General features: G+C 40.8%; 1 protein-coding gene across 4 annotated transcripts in view; it reads right to left on the bottom strand.

Moving 5' to 3' along the window:
• ROR2 (receptor tyrosine kinase like orphan receptor 2) overlaps positions 1-18,005 on the bottom strand; it is a 215,444-nt gene that overhangs the window by 19,943 nt on the left and 177,496 nt on the right. For all 4 annotated transcript variants that reach the window (XR_004526910.2, XM_073805874.1, XM_033857741.2 and 1 more), the window contains exons 3-4: positions 9,962-10,249; positions 9,100-9,130 (exon numbers count right to left, since the gene is read on the bottom strand). Coding sequence is in view for 3 of the 4 variants with exons in the window: in XM_073805874.1 (XP_073661975.1) it covers positions 9,100-9,130; positions 9,962-10,249 (319 nt within the window). In the remaining variant the exon portion in view is untranslated. The remainder of the gene's footprint in view (positions 1-9,099; positions 9,131-9,961; positions 10,250-18,005) is intronic.

The following is an 18,005-nucleotide window of genomic DNA, read 5'->3' as shown; positions in this document are numbered from 1 at the left end:
TGAATGCAACCTACTCTCATATGGTTCAGAAAACAATAATAGTTGCAAACAGGCATAGAGGGAATGATAAGTCAAATATGGCAGAATGACAAAAAACTGGTAAACCTGGGTAAAGACATATGGGATTACTTATTACTATTCCTGTGACTTTTTTATAAGTCTGAAGTTATTTCAAAATCAAAAGTTAAAAACAGCCCAGTAGGCACTGTGGTAGAAACTGACAAACAATCTAGAATTTAAATGGAAATGTAAAGGTACTAGAGTAGCCAAAACAATCATGAAAGAGAAGAAGAATGATGGAAAGTTTACACCCCTTGATTTTAAGACTTACTGTAATATTGCAGTTATTAAGACAATGTGGTATTGGAGTGTAAGGATAGATCAATAGAACATAACAGAATTCCAAAATATATCTTCACATGTAGTCAAGTGATTTTCAATAAAGGCACTAACACATTCAAGGGAGACAGAACAGTCTTTTCAAAAATGATGCTGGAACAACTGGATATTTGTATGGAAAAAGATGAACTTAAACGCATTAACTCATACCATACACAAAAATTGTTTTGAAGATGGATCATAGACCTAAACATAAAAGCTAAAATTAAAATGCTTATAGAAGGAATCACAGGAGAATACCTTTATAGTACTGAGGTAGGCGAAAGCAAAGATTTCTTAGACATGATACATAAAAGAAAAAATGATAAATTAGATTTACCAAAATTAAAATTTCCTGATCAGCAAAAGACAGCATTAAGAAAATTAAAAAGGCAAACCACAAGCTGGCAGAAAACACCTTATAATATCTGACAAAGAAACTGTATACAGAAAATATAAAGAACTCCCATAACTCAACAGGAAGACAAACAACACAGTAAAAATTGGACAAAAGGCCTAACAGATACTTCACAAAAGTGCATCCTTAGAAGATGGCCCCATTTTTAGTGACTGAAGAAATGTAATTAAAACACCATGAATCATCACGATGCAAGACATTAGAATGGCTACAATTAAATGACTGAGAATATCAAATGTTGGTATGGATGTGGAGCAACTGGAACTCTCATACTTTGCTGGTGGCAGTATAAAATGGAAAGATCACTTTGGGGAAGAATTTGGCAATTTCTTATACAGTTTATATATACACATACCAACTGACTGAGCAATCTTACACCTAGGATTTATTCTAGAAAAATGAAAACATGTTCCCCCAAATTAAATATTCATAGCAGTCTATTTATAATTGCTCCAAATTGGAAGTCCAAATGTCCATCAACAGATAATACATTGTAGTATCTTCATACAACAGAATAATTGTCATCAACAAAAAGGAATAAACCACATAAAGTATTTTTCAGATATTATATTTTGTAGAAGAAGCCAGAAATAAGAGTCTCCCAGGAAAAGGTAAGTGGCACAAGGCAGGAGTTTTTAGTTTTTGTCTGTTTCATTCATTGTTGGACCCCCAATAACTTGAACAGGGCCTGGCACATAGCTGGCCCTCGGTATAAATTTGTTAAATAAATGAATGAATGATTTCCTTGAAAATCAGACATCATACTTTATTCCTCCCTACTTTTGATATGAAATACTCCTGCATGCAATTATACTGATGTCATATTTGATGGGCAAAAATGTGAACAGAGCAAATTCATTCATAAAGCCAACACTAACATTCATGTCATAAAAACCCAAGTCAGCAAAACCTTTTAGAAGCACTGGCTTTTGCAACGGCCATCTCTAAGGCTAGGATCACATGAGACGCCCAGAGGCAGAGAAACAGTGTCTCCAACACTAATAGTTCATTGGCAAGTAAACGTTTTTCTCTTCTGTCATGTTCAGGGGGCTGGTCCCTCTCACATCAACCTTGGAAGATTGGTGACTTCGGGTGAATTTGGAGGTTGGTGTATAAAAAGCTCTAATTCATGTATAATAGGGCATCATAGCTGATACATGAGTTCAACTGAAAACAAAAAGACTTAGTGGGAGCATTGAATGTACTGCTACCATCAAGTGCTAGTATTATTACTGCTAAAGCACAAACATTTTCATTTGTGTCACTATATGATCTGAATTTAAAAGAATGTGTGTGTAGTCTCTAATTACTTTAACCATGACTGTGTTTAGCCACTTATTGCCTGTATCATATAATCTTAAAATGAATTCAGTTTCTATCTTTTATTCAAGTTCTGCACTATGGGATTTAAGGGGAGTTACTTTTCCAGAAAAAAGAACCTATCACAACAAGAAGTCATGGAGAAAAAATTAGGTTGGCTTCTCTCCCCCTTCCAACTCAATTTCATTAGGTTGGTGGTTTAATGAATTTAACATCAAATGCTAAATGTTAGCCTTCTGTCTAAGTTAATTTACTTTTACCAACTTGTCAGTAAGGCAGCTTGGTTTCTCCTGAAGTCAGTTTTAATTACTGGCTAGTCAGTTGGCAGTTTCAGGGTTTTTTTAATAGTGCTATTTTCCTATAATTAGGATAAAGTTTGAACTAGGCTTATGACAATTTCCCAAAGAGCAATGGAAGGAGTTTGAGGTAGAAGATGGCTGAGTTCCATTTAGACATGCAAATTGTGAGATGCCTGTGAGTCATCCGCCTGGAGACGCCCACCATGGGGCTGAACTGGGGGGCCTGGAGATGGGGAGATAAGTCAGACTTGGAAGTGGAGATGTCAGGGTCATGAGCTTATGGGTGGAGAAGGGCTGAAACCTTGGAATTACCTGCAAGTCGTGAAGCAAGAAGGGCTCAGACATGGCCTCAAGGAAAGTGATTTCCCAGCAGCCAATAATTAACGTAACTTTTAACTGCCCAAAAAACAACACATTTTCCTTTAAGCAGACGTTCGTTGAAGCACATTATGCGTGCATTTACTTGTGAGCCATCAGGATAGCCTAGGACAACCAACACAGGAAACATGGAAGCCCTGATGCTCACGCTTCAGGGAGCACCCCGACGCCTTCACCCAACTCTGGTACCACCAGGCTACCCCACCAGTGTACGTATGTGTCTATCATCGTGAAAATAAACCACTTTTTAAAAGAGTAGCTAGAAATGATACCCATACATGAAATGTGACACACACAGCCTCACATTAATCCCCTCGCATTACCAAAACTGCTACCTGAGTAAGCTATAATCACCCTGTCTTTGAACCTATGTCTGCGGAGAGACAGCCTGTCCTTGAAGCTTTTGTTCTCCATACACACACCCTCCTCACCCCGCCTTCAAATGGATGGAAGGAAAAACAATGTTTTAATGGTAATAAATCCCTTAACCTCTGAGGATTTCCACCCTACCCCCCACCTCCTTCAATACACACAAACCGATATCCACCAACACTGCTGGTGACCCTGTGTGTGGATGTGTGAGGAAGAGAGCAAAGAGCCTGGAGGGGATGAGTCATCACAACCATCCCTGTTCACGGTTCAGAACCAACCTCGGCGTGTCGCCATGCTGACATGCTGTACACAGGGATCAACCAGGGCTGTATGATTATTCACTGTTGCAACTCTCCATTTGCAGGTACAGGATATACCACCAGACCAGCAATGAAAGAGCTTTAACTGCTGTGCATTTTCTCAGGAAAATTGGATAAGCTAGTGATATTCCAGAGACGAAAACGGAGAACTTGTGGGTAATTCTATTTTAAACCCACTGATATTCCTTCTTTTTGTCTTTGTTCTGGTCAACTTCCAGAGATATCATAAAGGAGTTGAAGGTGAGTCTGCTGAAACATAATTACAGTCAATGGGCAGAAAAAAATCATGGTCACAAAAAAGACAACCGTCAATGGGCAGGTGCCTTAGGCTACGAAGTATCTGAACAAAGCAGGTCATCTGCCAACACAAAGTTAGCAGATCAATTCAGCACAATATTAAAAGAATACCTCACCCTGACAAAGTGTATTTCAGTCTAGAACTGTGAAGCTACCTAGTAATAGGAACTCTATTACATACCGTAATATTAATACGTTGAAAGGAGAAAAACTACACAATCACCTTTGTATCTGAAAAAGTAACTGTAAAAATCAAACTTCTGTGCAATTCCAATAAAAATACAAACTGATAAAATTCATATGGAAGAATAAAAGATAACAGTTAAGATAATTTAGAAAAATGGTATAGTAATAAGGTAGCTGTATTAGCCAGCTCAGGCTGCCATAACAAATACCATACCACAGACTGGAGGGCTTAAACAACAGACATTGACTTCTCACAGTTCTGGAGGTTAAGTTCAATATCAAAGTGCAACCCTATTTAGTTCCCAGCTTTCAGACGGCCACCTTCTCGCTGTGTCCCCACATGGCAGAAAGGAGAGACAGCAATCTCTGATGTATCTTCCTCTTCTTATAAGGACACCAGCCCTATCAGATCAGGGACCCACCCTTAAGACCTCATTTAACCTTAATTACCTACTTAAAGGCCCTATCTTCAATACAGTCCCATGAAGGGGGGTTAAAGCTTCAATATCTGAATTTGGTGGGGGACACAATTTAATCCATAGCAATAAGCGAAAATATTTCTCTACATATAGCAAGATATATTACAAAGATATAGTGTTAGAATATTGTGGTATTTTTCCAGGCACAAAAGTTACTAGAACAGAATAGAGAGCCTAGAAGCAGATCCGCATGTATAGAAATTTCACAGATGACAGAAGTGACATTAAATTTAATGATTACAGATGGGGCTATTCATTAGATGATGCCAAGGCACTAGGCCATTGAGATAGGAAAGTATTACAGTAGAACCCTAGCTGCTACCAGCATAAAAATCAATTCTAGATGGAGTAGAAACTGTGTAAAAATTATATCTAGAATATATTTTAAAACTCCTGCAAAAAAAAAAAACTCTTGCAAATCAATATGAAAAAGACAAACATCCTAATGAAAAATGGACAAAATACAGTCGGCTCTGGTTATCTGTGACAGTCATTTTCTATAAAGTTGCCACAAACACTGAATTAGCAAATACCGAGCCATTGTTCCTAAGGCAAATAGATACTTTTCTGCAAGTCTGTGGTCATAACATTTTCATCAACCAATCAATACATAACCTTGTTTTATGTGTGTTTCTGTTTAAAGATGTGTTATTTAATGTGGTTGGTGATTCATTAATACTAAGCTTGGGGCCAACAGCACTGTAACCCATGCTTGAATGAAGCTTATCTAACATATTTCCTCCACAAGGCACATCACAGCCTTCTGGTGCTTAGGAACATAAGACTGCACTTCAGCACTGTGCTTGGGGCCATTCTAAACAGCAAAATCACCAACGAAAAGCACAAAATGTAAACAGACCCAGAAAAGGACATGTGCACAGCAGGAGAGGTGAAACAAGATGGCAGACCTCAGCTGGGAACGCATGCACTGGGCAACTCAAATTTTTCACTGTTGGTGCATATCCATGAGTGACCATGGAAACATCCTGAGTACTGATTTGGGGGTTACAAAGAAGTTGTACTGAGTAAGAAAATTTGCAAGTATTGAGTCTATAAATAAGAATGGACTGTACTTGAACTGGCAATCCAATGGTTATTAAACCAATACAAATATGTTCAACTTCACTGTGTACTGGTGAAATCTAATGTAAAATTACTATAACTTACAATTGACACCCAAGATATTGGCAAAATTTTGAGTTCTGATAATACCACGGGCTGGAAAACATGGGGAAATAAGAACTCATGCTTTGCTGGTGGGACTATGAAGTCCTTTATCACTTTGGAAGGCAATCTGACCATACATGGTAGAGGTGGGAAGTGAATACCTGCAATTCCACTCCCAGACTTCTATTGCTGGAGGACTCTTGCCCACTGGGACAAGTAGACATGGAAAGATGTTTACATAAGATGGTCTGCATCAGTGAAAACAACTAACCTTCACTGAGTAAACACATGGACAATTAAAGTGAGACTGACTCACAGAATGGAGTATTGTATATTTGTTAAAATGAACTTAACCTACATGTATTAACCTGGACTTCCAGATCCCTCCTCACCCACCCCTAAAAAAACTGCACTTATATGCTATTTACAAGAGACCTACATAAAACAGAACACAAAAAGGTTGAGGGCAAAAAGTGGGATAGGAATAGTAAAACAGCTTTCTAGCAAGTGCAAATAAAAAGAAAGTAGGTGGAGCAATATTATTGCTAGGCAAAATCGAATTCAAGGCAAAAAGCCTCAAAAGAAACTTAAAAACAAGACAAAACAAAAGCTATATAGTCTCAAACCTGGAGGTATTTAAGAACATAAACTCAAAATTAAAAAAAATAGAAAACTGATAGAAATTGGCAAATCCGAAATGAGTATAGACAACTTTCATATATTTTCAGATATCTGTAACCAATGTGAACAAAAAATATAGACACTTTTAATAACACACTTAACATATGTGATTTAATACATGAATAGAAATATTGTGTACTGGCTACCATCAGAGCACATTTATTTTTTGAAACAACAGGAAATAGTCACAAAAATTTACCATATCAAATTGGCCACAAAGAAAATCTCAACCAACTACCAACTGTAAAATACATCCCAAATTCACTGATAATAATACAACAAAAATCAGAAAATAACAAAAAACAAAAGCTTATGTTGCCTGGAGGGGAAAAAGATGTAGCCAAAATGGTATTCAGAGGAAACTTTACTGTCTTAAATGCTTTTGTATGAAAATTTAAAATGACTAATAAAAACTACTTTTTTAAGAAGTCAGAATGACATATAGATCACTTGAACCACTACATACACATCAGAATGGCTCAACTTCGAAAGACCAACCAGATCAAATGCTGGCAAACAATGCAGTGACCATAACTTTCCTACCTGCTGGTGGGAGTACAGAGTGGTACAATCACCTTAGGAAAAGGTCTGGTATTTCTTACAAAACTCAGCACACACATACCCTATAAGCCAGAACTTTGACCCTAGGTATTTACCTAGCAGAAATGAAAATACATGTCCACAAAAAACTTGTATGAGACTATCCATAGCAGCTTATTCATCAATGTCAAAAGATGCAACCTGCTCAGGTGTCTATCAAGGAAAAACTAACTGATCCAGTCACACAAGGGCACACTATTCGGCAATGAATAGCAGCAGACTAGTGAAACATGTACAGCATGGATGACTCTCGAGAGAACCATGTCAAGTGAAGGAAACCAGGCTCAGGTGGCTATGTACTGTAGGACTTCATTTCCATGAAGTTCTAAAACACGTAAAGCTAGCTCATGGTAGAAAAAAATCAGAACAGTTGTTGCCTGGGGAGGAGGGGTAGTGACCAGGAAGTTGCATGATGGAACTTTCTAGAGTGATAGGAATGTTCTGTGCCTGGATAACGGTTTAGATTGCAGAGGTTTTTGCATTGTTTGGACCTTATTAATAGAATACTTAAGATCTGTGCATTTCATTGTATCAGGTTTTTTTTTTTTTTTTTTGGCAGTACGCGGGCCTCTCACTGTTGTGGCCTCTCCCGTTGCGGAGCACAGGCTCCGGACGCGCAGGCCCAGTGGCCATGGCTCATGGGCCCAGCCGCTTTGCGGCATGTGGGATCTTCCCGGATCGGGGAACGAACTCATGTCCCCTGCATCGGCAGGTGGACTCTCAACCACTGCGCCACCAGGGAAGCCCTGTATGTAAGTTTTAACTCAAAAAGAAGAAACAAGAATAGTAAGTAAGTACACAGATGTTGAACTCTTGTTAATGATTTCCATAATATTTCTAAATGATATCATAATCCATAATGATATCCAAAATATTTCAGGATAAGTGTACAAATATCTGCAAATTATTATGAAATGAATAAAAGAAAGAAGACAACTGATGAATGGAAACGGATGGAAAGATAGGCTAGCACAGTAAAATGTAAGCTAACACAACATTGTAAATCAATTATACTTCGATAAAATAAATTTTTAAAAAACATAGAAAAAAATTTTAATTGTATATAAAATTAAATATAAGTATATTTGATATTTATATATTTAATAAATTATAATTATATGTAAATTATTTATGTATATATTTTGCAATATATTATATATTATATAATATTTACTTAAATTATACATAAATAGACAACATAAGATATAAACGAAAATAAGAATTCAACTTTTGAATAACTTATACCTTTTCGAAAGCCTCACAGATGTGCCCTGGATACAATTTCTTCTTTTCTCACTCTATGCATGAATGATTATTAAGGAGAAATGCTTGGACACTATGGCTCAGCACAGAAAGTTCTCAAAAATCTGCCTTCTGCAAGTGGCACCTGATGTAAGCTAAGAGGGGCCCCTGCCCACCCACCGCACCCCAATGGCCAGGGTTTATGAGGCAGCAGGGGGACACAGAGAAGCAAACACTGCTTGGCTGACCAGCACAGCGTCTGCACCACTGCTCAGAACTTTCAGACGTGAAGCAAAGGCTTTCTGATATGCCTGAAGAGTAAATGAGGAATCCAACAGCCATGGCTAACCTCGAACACAGGCGCTGAAAAGAGTGATTCTCATGGATGTGTGAGGTCCGGAGGAGAAAAGATGCTACACCGGGAAACAAGAGGCCTGAGTTCACAGCCAGAACCTGCCCGCAGGTGGGTGAAGACCCCTGAGCCAGGCTCTGAGCCTCAGTCTCCCCAGCTCTGAAGTGCGTCTGAGACCCCGCCTATGGTGGAGGTTCCCCGAGGCTTGACGAGCACACATTTTGTAGACTGCAGCTGGCGATGCAGTTAAGGTGGCGCTGGGACTTCAGGGTAACTGCCTCTCTGTTTTAAATGTGTCCAGGACACCAGGGTCCTGGCAGCCCCGGCAACCTGGTCTGTACACTTATACTGCCTCCAGTTGCCCTGCAAGGTCACGATCTCTGATAACAACTAACTATGCCTGCTTTTATGACTTTTTCCCTAACACTCAACATGGAAAATATAACCGTTTTCCATCCAAAAGCAAGCACATTGCCATCCTTGTGTGAAGTCCAGCCAACTTCTAGCAAATTCAGCAGAAACATGTGTTTGCCCGATTTAAAGCCGGGGTTCTTATATAACGGAAGCCCACAAAGAATGAGAAAATGGTTTGAGGAAAGCAAATACTTACTGAAAGTTATGATTTGGGCTGTGTGTTGGACCTAAAGGAAAAGAAAAAAGACAAGTTATTAATACTTCATGATTTGGAATAATTTTTTTTTCCAATCCAGCCCGTGGTAAAGGCAACCGCAGCTCAGGGTGCTCATTTGTGGTGAGCTGTCTTCGGCCTCCAGCTCTGCCCCTGCCCAATATTATACGCCAAGGATGGGGGAAACCACCAAGGATGGAAGGGGTGCTCTGTGTTGATGCAGAAATGTCAGGAGATATTTTGGGAGTTTTTGCTGTCTTTTCTCTCTTCTCATCTAAACTTGTTTCACAAGATCTGTCTTACTGGTGACAGAATGGCTGGGGCATTGCAGGGACCTCCACAGAACTGGGATAAAAGGGACATATTCCTGCCTGCCATTTAATTGCTTCATGCCACCTGTGACAAGCACAAGAGTACAAAATTGTCCTCACGCTCTGCTCCCTGCCCATCCTCTGGGCCGGGCTGGGTTTCTGTGGGTGGGTGGGTGCCTGTCTGGATTGCCTGGGCTTGAAGTGTGCGTGGCCACTTCAAGGATGTGGCCAAGGATGAAGTGCGTGGTCCCCGTGGGGTGACCTCCTGACACATAGCCTGCCTGAGATTATGTTCTGCACTCCAGGTTTACAGACCTCTCCATCTGCGTCTATTTTCTTTTATTACTAGTAAATGGGTAACAGGTTAAGCCAGGATCTCGTGCACAATGGGAAAGACCTCAGGGAAGGGTTTTACTGATTTCCTCTCTGCTGACTTGTGTGTGTTCAGCTTCAAACCGCAAATTAATCTGCTGCTCGGTGGCTGGGGACATTCCTATCTGATAAGCAACACACCGGGGACTGTCCCCACTCACCGAGCCGCACGAACAGGACGCCAGTGGCGGTGATGGTCTTCACCCCATTGGTGGCCACGCACTGGTAGTAGCCGGTGTCCGTCGTGTCCAGGTCCTGGATCCGCAGCCGAGAACCGTATTCCGTCTTGCGGATGATGATGCGCCGGGGCTCCTGCACAACCGGGGCGTCGTTCTTCAGCCACCGCACGCTGGGCGGCGGGTTTCCGGCCACCTTGCAGTGCAGAATCGCTGTCTGGCCTTGGACTATGGTGATATTGTTAACCGGCTCCAGAAAATTCAGAAAGTACCCTGCAAAGGAGAACAGTCAGAGAGGAGCAAACGTCCGTGAGGGCTGGGAGAGAAGGCTGCCTGGGGCTCCTTCTTGGAACTGCTTGGGGAAGGTTTTGATTTTTCTCTCACATAGGTATAGCCCATTCTCGTTATTTGGGGTAATTTTGTTCTAGAATGTTGCCTCAAACACTGAATGAGAGAATACGGACTCACTGCTCCTGGGGAAACACAGGGTTAGGTTCCTGTGAGCCTCTGGTCACAGCATTCTAATCAACCGATCAATAAAGAACCTTGTTTTACTGTGCTTTGTTTAAAGACACCTTATTTAGTAAGTATTGTTGATTCATTAACATTGATCTCACGACCAACAGACCAATAACTTGTGTCTGAAAGAAGCTTATCTAACACACATGCTTTCTCCATAAGGCACATCTCGTGCTTAGGACACCAGACAGCACTTCAGCACCATTATTGGGGGCATTTTAAATGGCAAATTACCAACAAAAAGTACAAAAATGCAAAAAACATGGGACTAAACAGATCACGAAAAGGACATTTGTTTACAGTACGAGTTGGGACATTAGGCAGAGTGTCATTTTGTTCAGGCTCAGCTGGGAATGTGTGCATGTGTGCACTGGGCAATTCAAACTTTTCACTGCTCTGGGCATGTCTATGAATGACCATGAAAGTACTGTGAGAACTGATTTGGCGGTTAAAAATACATTTTAGGTAATAAGCAAACTTGCAAATATGGAATCTGCAAGTAATGAGAATCAACTTTACTTCTTTTTGAAAGCACTAAATCTAATCTCACTAAATTTATGATGCAAATTCATATTCAGAGAGTCCATCCTCCCTCTACCACACCATCAAGCACAAGCCACAATAAGGAAAGTAGGAAAAGAAAGCATGTGACAAAACAGAGATAGCCTCAAAAACAAGCAAATCATTGGTCTGAACAGAACAAAAATAACAAGGTTGAGTGTTGCTGCCCACTGCACCCAGGGCAGGAGTAGGAAGAAGCCGTCCAGGGCTCGCGCACAGGAAGGAAAACAGGGCGTAAAAGTACCTGAAATACAGAGCTAGTGGGGATGGAAACACTGCCCAGGAACGTGGGGTTCCAGTTCAACCACAGGCAAGAGCTTCTCAGCTGGTGACAAAGGCCACTGGGAACAAGAGGAAGTAAGGCAGACAGCGGTGGGGAGGGGTAGGGGTGTGTGTGTGTGTGTGTGTGTGTGTGTGTGTGTGTGTGTGTGTGTGGTGTAGGAGGTCAGGGGCTGGGGGATACCCTCTGTCAAGGTAAACATGCACACTAAAATTCCAACACTAAAAAAACCCACTAAGGCTAGACAGACAAGACAATCAATCATCAGGAGATGAACTTACTACAGACAAAACCAAGATAATAGAGCAATCAAAAAAGCCTATAAAGCCTATTCAAGTTCTAAATCTTTTGGCTTGATTTCTGGTTGGTCCCTATTCTTTTTTTCTGTTTTAATGAAGTGAAACATTGAAAGATGGCACATATCTGTATTACTGATTTAATTGGATGAAAAATTATAGGATTTCTAGTGGACCCTGGGGATAAGTTTCACAGGATGAGTGATGGCTCAGATGTTGGGTGATAGGAGATAGCTGAGGAGGTGGGAGGTTGTGAATTTCAAGATGAAGGGACAGTTTTCCTTCACAGGGGAGAGTGGATAGATATCGGTCTAGAGAGGTGTCACTAAGTAGTACTGATTACTATTTATGAATATTATTAACAACATCATTAGGTTCTACCTTGATTCTCTGCTAGCCAACCCCTTTCTCAGTGCACTCAAGTTGAGGAAGAGAAACCTTACTGATGACACAAAGCTGGGAGGTAACTAAAATGTCGATGACAAACACCTTGAAAAGAGGCTGAATCAAGCAGGGTGATATCTTGGATGTCAGGGCTGTTCATTAACAGCACAAGCTCAACTTGGAGAGACCTGCATTCCTGACGCTCCTGCACTAGACCCGGCATCTTTGAAAACAAAATGAGACCTGATTTGACATTCTGAAGCAGTTACTTGGTATAATCCGGGTTGCCCAGATTACAGCGAACACATTGTTTCACTATGTTCTGGCCAGAGCCCAAGCACTTACAAGTTGCTTAAGATTCAAATGCTTCATTAAGGTCTCGTAACACTAAAATGCACAGTAGGGCATATAAAATAGTCATCAAATTATAATTTAAAATAGCAAATGACAGATTACATCACCATGATCTCTTCTTCCTGGCCTAAGTTTAATTATAATTCTCATCTCTACCCTGATGACAGTTTTTCCAAAGGCCTTTGACAAACCATGGCTTCCTGGGAGACACAGGTAATGGCTTCGTGTAAAGGCAGAGGGTAAGGATCTGTGTCTCCAAGCTGACTAGCAAAAACCTAAAAGGAGCAGGTCCAGGGGTTCTGAGGGCCGAGACAGGGTGGTCGCTGCTGGCTCTTATCTCATCCATTTGGGGGACTGGCTTGAGAGTAGTCCTGCTACCGCTTTCCTCCATTTGCATACATCAACTTGGGACGTCGCCATCGATCGGCTAAAAATCTTGAAAGATATAGAAGGATCTTCTTCAACATGGAAACAACATTTGTCTAGAAAGGGAAGAAAGGGAAGAAGGGGAGGGAAGCACAGGAGAAAGTTAAGGAGACAGCTCCTTTTGTACAACTTAGAAGGAAACCTGGGGAGAGTCCAGGACTGTCCAGTTACTCTAAATATAGACCCTTAGTGTCTACTTCTTTTCAAGAATATCTTTTTTACATCGAATGGGTACGGAAACGTGGAGTTCTTCTTCACTGTTCCCACCAACAGCTTCTCCTACACCCGACTGACAAATTGACAGCGGTTTAGACTTAGTCTTTCCGTGTCCCTCAGGAAGGCTCCTTTCTGAGAAATGCAGAATAGGGCAGATGGGCTCGTGCCTGGTCTGTGCGCCATGTGGGCACAGACAGCCCTGATGTTAACCTTGTCCCACCGGGTAGGGCGCTGTGAAACCATCTATTAGGCTTAATCCAGAGATGGTGCTGGTATTTCCCTTTCCGATGCGTTATCAACACTAGCTAACAAGGACTAAAGAAATCCACAGGTGCTGGAATCAAGCATCTTACACAGTTGACTTAAATTTTAAAGCACTCTTGGCTATTTCTGTTTACGTGAAATGTACAGAATAGGTAAATCCAGAGACAGAAAACAGATTAGTGGTTGCCAGAGGCTGGGGGAAGGGAAATAAGGGAGTGACTCTTAATGGGTACGGGGTCTCACTTTGGGGTAATGAAATGTCTGGAACTAGAGGGCAGTAATGGTTGCACAGCATTACAAGTGTAGTCCTGGGGTCAGGAAATGCCTGCTGAGGAGGGATGGGCAAGGTAAGACCAGGTGAACAAATCACGGACAAGCAGGTAGAGGGGAGGTGGAGGTGTCAGGCAAAGGGGAGGGGGACCACTCTCTTGAAAGCATCCTTCCCAGAGTGCTGGCAACCACCCTCAGTTTTGCTCAGATCCCGGGGTAAGCCTTCCACTGATTTCCTCCCCAATTTATCCAGATTCCCTTCACTCTCAACCAGATGAACACTCACTCCTGAAGCCACACCTTCCTCAGTCTACAAAAAACAAAGGAGAATCTAGTGAAGTGATCTAGTCCACATGGGGAGTTCTTGCCAACTCTTCTCGATCCTACACCGTCTAAACTAGTGGGGTTCAACAGTGTCTTCACATTGGGGTCACCTGGAAGCTTAAAATATATATCCAGCTGCGCAATTTGTCAAAACTCTTAAGTGTGCAGCCCGAGCTAAGAGTCCCTGCTCTGAAGCGCTGAGGAGAAAGAAAAGCAACAATTCCAGTGAACGAAACCCATCCAAGAATGAACTTAGAGCAGACCTGAAACAACACTGAGAAGAATCGCTGGAGGGCACGGTAGGACTGGAAAGAATACCTGGGGAGGTTCTGAGTGCAATGGCATATAGGAGGCCTGTCCAGCTGGGAATGGACAAAAGGGCAGGATGTCCGCAGACGGCACCCATGTCCTGACTTAGGTCTTGAATCAGCCTCCTTCATGCTCTGCAGGAAGCTCAGAGAGACCAAAACTATGGGTTGATAACATGGTAACTTCATACATTCATAGCTCCCTCCCTAGGCAGGTGAGTAAAAGTGAGCCTTCAGGAAGAAATCAGAAAGACAGATAATGAAGAAAAGCTAATTTATACCCATGGTATCAAGGCTTCTGGAATATTCTTTCCCTTTCCCCATTCTCCCCCACTGGAAGGGAGGGGGGGTCCCTTGTTCTTCCTAAAACACACCCAACTGATCCCTCATGGTACAGTCAGCCAAGAACCCCTAGTCCTCTGATCTTTTCTATTTCTCATAAGTCAATTCTCTGCCAGAAAGTCACCTCCACAGAGGGTATTCCCAGCTGCCTCTATTCATTTCTAACCTTGCCCCCCACCCCACTGATCTTGGCCTGTTGCTATGTCAAAGTCACATGCGTTAAATTATGATGACTGAAATACATTTTGACATCAAGAATAACAAACGTTACTTTGACGGAGGGGCGAGTTTCTCAATTCCACGGCTATTTCTCTTCCATTCTGATAAGTTCCATTTAAAAACTGGGATAGGATGATGGAGAGAGAACTGCATTTATTATAGGAAAACTATTATATTTCTACGTGTCGTACTAATTTCCTGTTGTTGCTGTAACATGTTAGCACAAACAGCATGAGACAACACAAATTTACTAACATACAGTTCTGCAGGTCGGAGGTCCGAAAATCAATGTGTCAGCAGGGCTGTATTCCTTCTGGAGGCTCTGGGAGAGTCTTTCTCCTTGTCTTTCCTGGCTTCTGGAGGCCACCTGCATGCCCTGGCCCATGGTGCCTTCCTTGTATCACTCCAACTTCTGTTTCCATCATCACATCTCTGTTGAGTGACTGACCCTCCTGTCCCTCTCTTATAAGGACCTCTGTAATTACATTGGCCCACCTGGATCATCCAGGATCATTTCCCATCTCAAAATCCTGACCTTAGTCCCACCTGCCAAGTCCCTGTTCCGTGAAAGGTGACATGCTCTGAGTTCCAGGACTTAGGACGTGGACATTTTTGGGAGGCCATTATTCTGTCCCTTATGTATATTTTTCTTTTATCTTGCCACTTTACTGAACTACCTTAGTTATAAGAGTTTCTGAGTTGTCTTAGATTTTCTATGTAGATTTTCTTCAAATAACAATAATATAGCCTTTTTGCTTCCAAAGTTCATACTGCTCCTATCTCCTCTTGCCTTCTCTTCAATATTAATTATTTTTGAGTTAACAATTTGGAGAGGAGCACAGGCTCCGGACGCACAGGCTCAGCGGCCATGGCTCACGGGCCCAGCCGCTCCACGGCATGTGGGATCTTCCCAGACCGGGGCATAAACCTGCATCCCCTGCAATGGCAGGCGGACTCTCAACCACTGTGCCACCAGGGAAGCCCTGAGCTAACAATTTTTAATACTGAAATATTGCAGAGAAAAATACAGATATTAACATAGTAGTACCCATGTACACAACATCAAGATTTTACGCAAATATTTTACCATATTTGACTTACAACACTTAAAAAATAAGACATTCTGGAATGTAACTAAAGCACACCCTTCCCTATTTGTCCTTTCCTCTCCAGAGAACTACACTATTCCAATTCATATTTGTATTATTTTATATTTTTAGAATTTTCTCTGAAAGATCATCTTTGCTAGTTGCTTTTTTCCACTCAGAGTCAGCTTGGGATTTACCTATGTTGCTGTAGTTCATTTATTTTAATTACTGTATAATATTCTACTGTACAAACAAACCACAATTTCTTTATCCATTTCCCAATTCTGGAGCAGTAAATCGTTTCCACATTTTTGCTAATACAAACAGTGTTTAATGACCATCTTTATACACCTCAACTTGTACATGTATCCACCTGGATGCATTAGTGATAAGTCATAGGGCCTTGAAATCTTTCATTGATGTAGGTCTCAAAAGTGCCTGAGTTAAAGTATTTCTCCTACAACTTTGCCAGCATTTGGTGTTTGGGGGCTTTCAAATGTTTGCCAATATTTTGGACATGAAACAGTGCTGTTGTTTTAGGTTGTATCTTAAGGATTCCTCATGAGCTCAAGAGTCTTTAGGAAGGTTTACCAGTCCTTGAGGCTCTCCTTCTGTAGCTGTCTATTCAAATCTTTATACTCCTAACTTCTCCTAATAAATTTTCTATCTTTTTCCTTTTCTAATGTATGCATTAAATATGAATTTTTCAAGTTCTTATTTAGCCACCAAATAAATTATTTTATTTAATCTCCATGTGGTTGGTCAGACCCCAGTTATCTTGTAATTTATAATTTTTCTTGGTTGAGTTATTAAAGGTGTGCTTTAATTGCACTGTTGTCACAAAACATAGTCTGTGTGATGATAATTCTTTGATACCACTGAGATTTGCTTGCACAAACACCACGATTTCAAGGAATAAACAGAAAATGAAACATCAAAAAAAAAAAAGAGAGATTTGCTTTACAGCCTAGTGCAGAGTCAATTCCTAAAATGTCCCACATTTGATTGGTAAGAATGTGTTTTCCCTAATTGCTCAATGCAGGTGTTTATATATGCCCAATAGATTAAGCTTGTCAATTTGTTGCTCAAATTTTTAATACTTATACTTATCTATTAGCTTCAATGAGATATGTGTTAATTTGATACTGTATATGGCAAATAGCCATTAATAATTCTCTGAGGTTTTGCTTATACATTGGAAACTATGTTGCTGGGTGCAATAAACTCCCAGTTTATTATATCGTCTAGTCTTTACATCACTATGTAAGGCTTCTGTGTCTAAAACACCATTTAGTTTGATGGCAATGTACCTATTTCAGAGTACTTTTGGTTAATGTAGTCCTACTCTGTATTTTTATTTTTTTAATGATTTTTATGTTTATATACTAGACATGAATCTTGTAAACAACGTATAATTTAACATGTTAATTTATAAGTCTGTATGTGTTAACCTTATGAGTTTCTTAACTGATGGGTTTATTTTTAAAGTGTTAATTTTGCTTCTTAATTCTCTCTTCCTATTTTCTACTCATTTTTTTTCTTTATTCTCCCATTACTTGTTTGAAAGTTAGGCTTAAGTGGCTAGCTTTACTACTTTTTATAGGCATACCTAATTTGACAAAGTCTCCCCAATACAACCAAATACAAGCACCTTGAAATGCTGTGAGCTACCATCACCCCCCAGACACCAGAGCTTTGAGTCATTGCTTCCCAGTGTTTAGTTACACTCCATTTGTACATCCCCCGGGGTCATTATTACTGATGATTTTTACTAACAGTATTTCTTTAGATTTGCCAACCTGGTTACCAACTTCTTTCCTTGCCAAGTCTGCCTGCATCTCACTCCTTCCTCCTGGTTCAACCGAGCTCTTCCTGATTCTCATCCGCTCTTTGGGTAAAGGACTGAGGTTATAAACACTCTTACTCTTGGTCGAAAATTACCTGTTACTTTCACACTTGAATAATAGCTTAGCTGGGTACAGAATTCTAGACTGACAATTACAGTACTGTCCTCTGTCTTTTGTGGTTTTGTTACAAGTTCTGCTGTTCCTTTGTGGGTAATCTGACCTTTCCCCTCTTCGGCTACTTTTCATATTTCCCCTTGTCTTTGCCGTTTCGAAGTGTCACTAGCTGTGAATTTAGTTTTATTTTAGCCTCAACGGGCCTCCGTGCCATTTC

This window comes from Tursiops truncatus, chromosome 6 (assembly GCF_011762595.2).
Source record: "Tursiops truncatus isolate mTurTru1 chromosome 6, mTurTru1.mat.Y, whole genome shotgun sequence".
Lineage (NCBI taxonomy): Eukaryota > Metazoa > Chordata > Mammalia > Artiodactyla > Delphinidae > Tursiops > Tursiops truncatus.
This window is presented reverse-complemented; position numbering and strand designations above follow the sequence as displayed.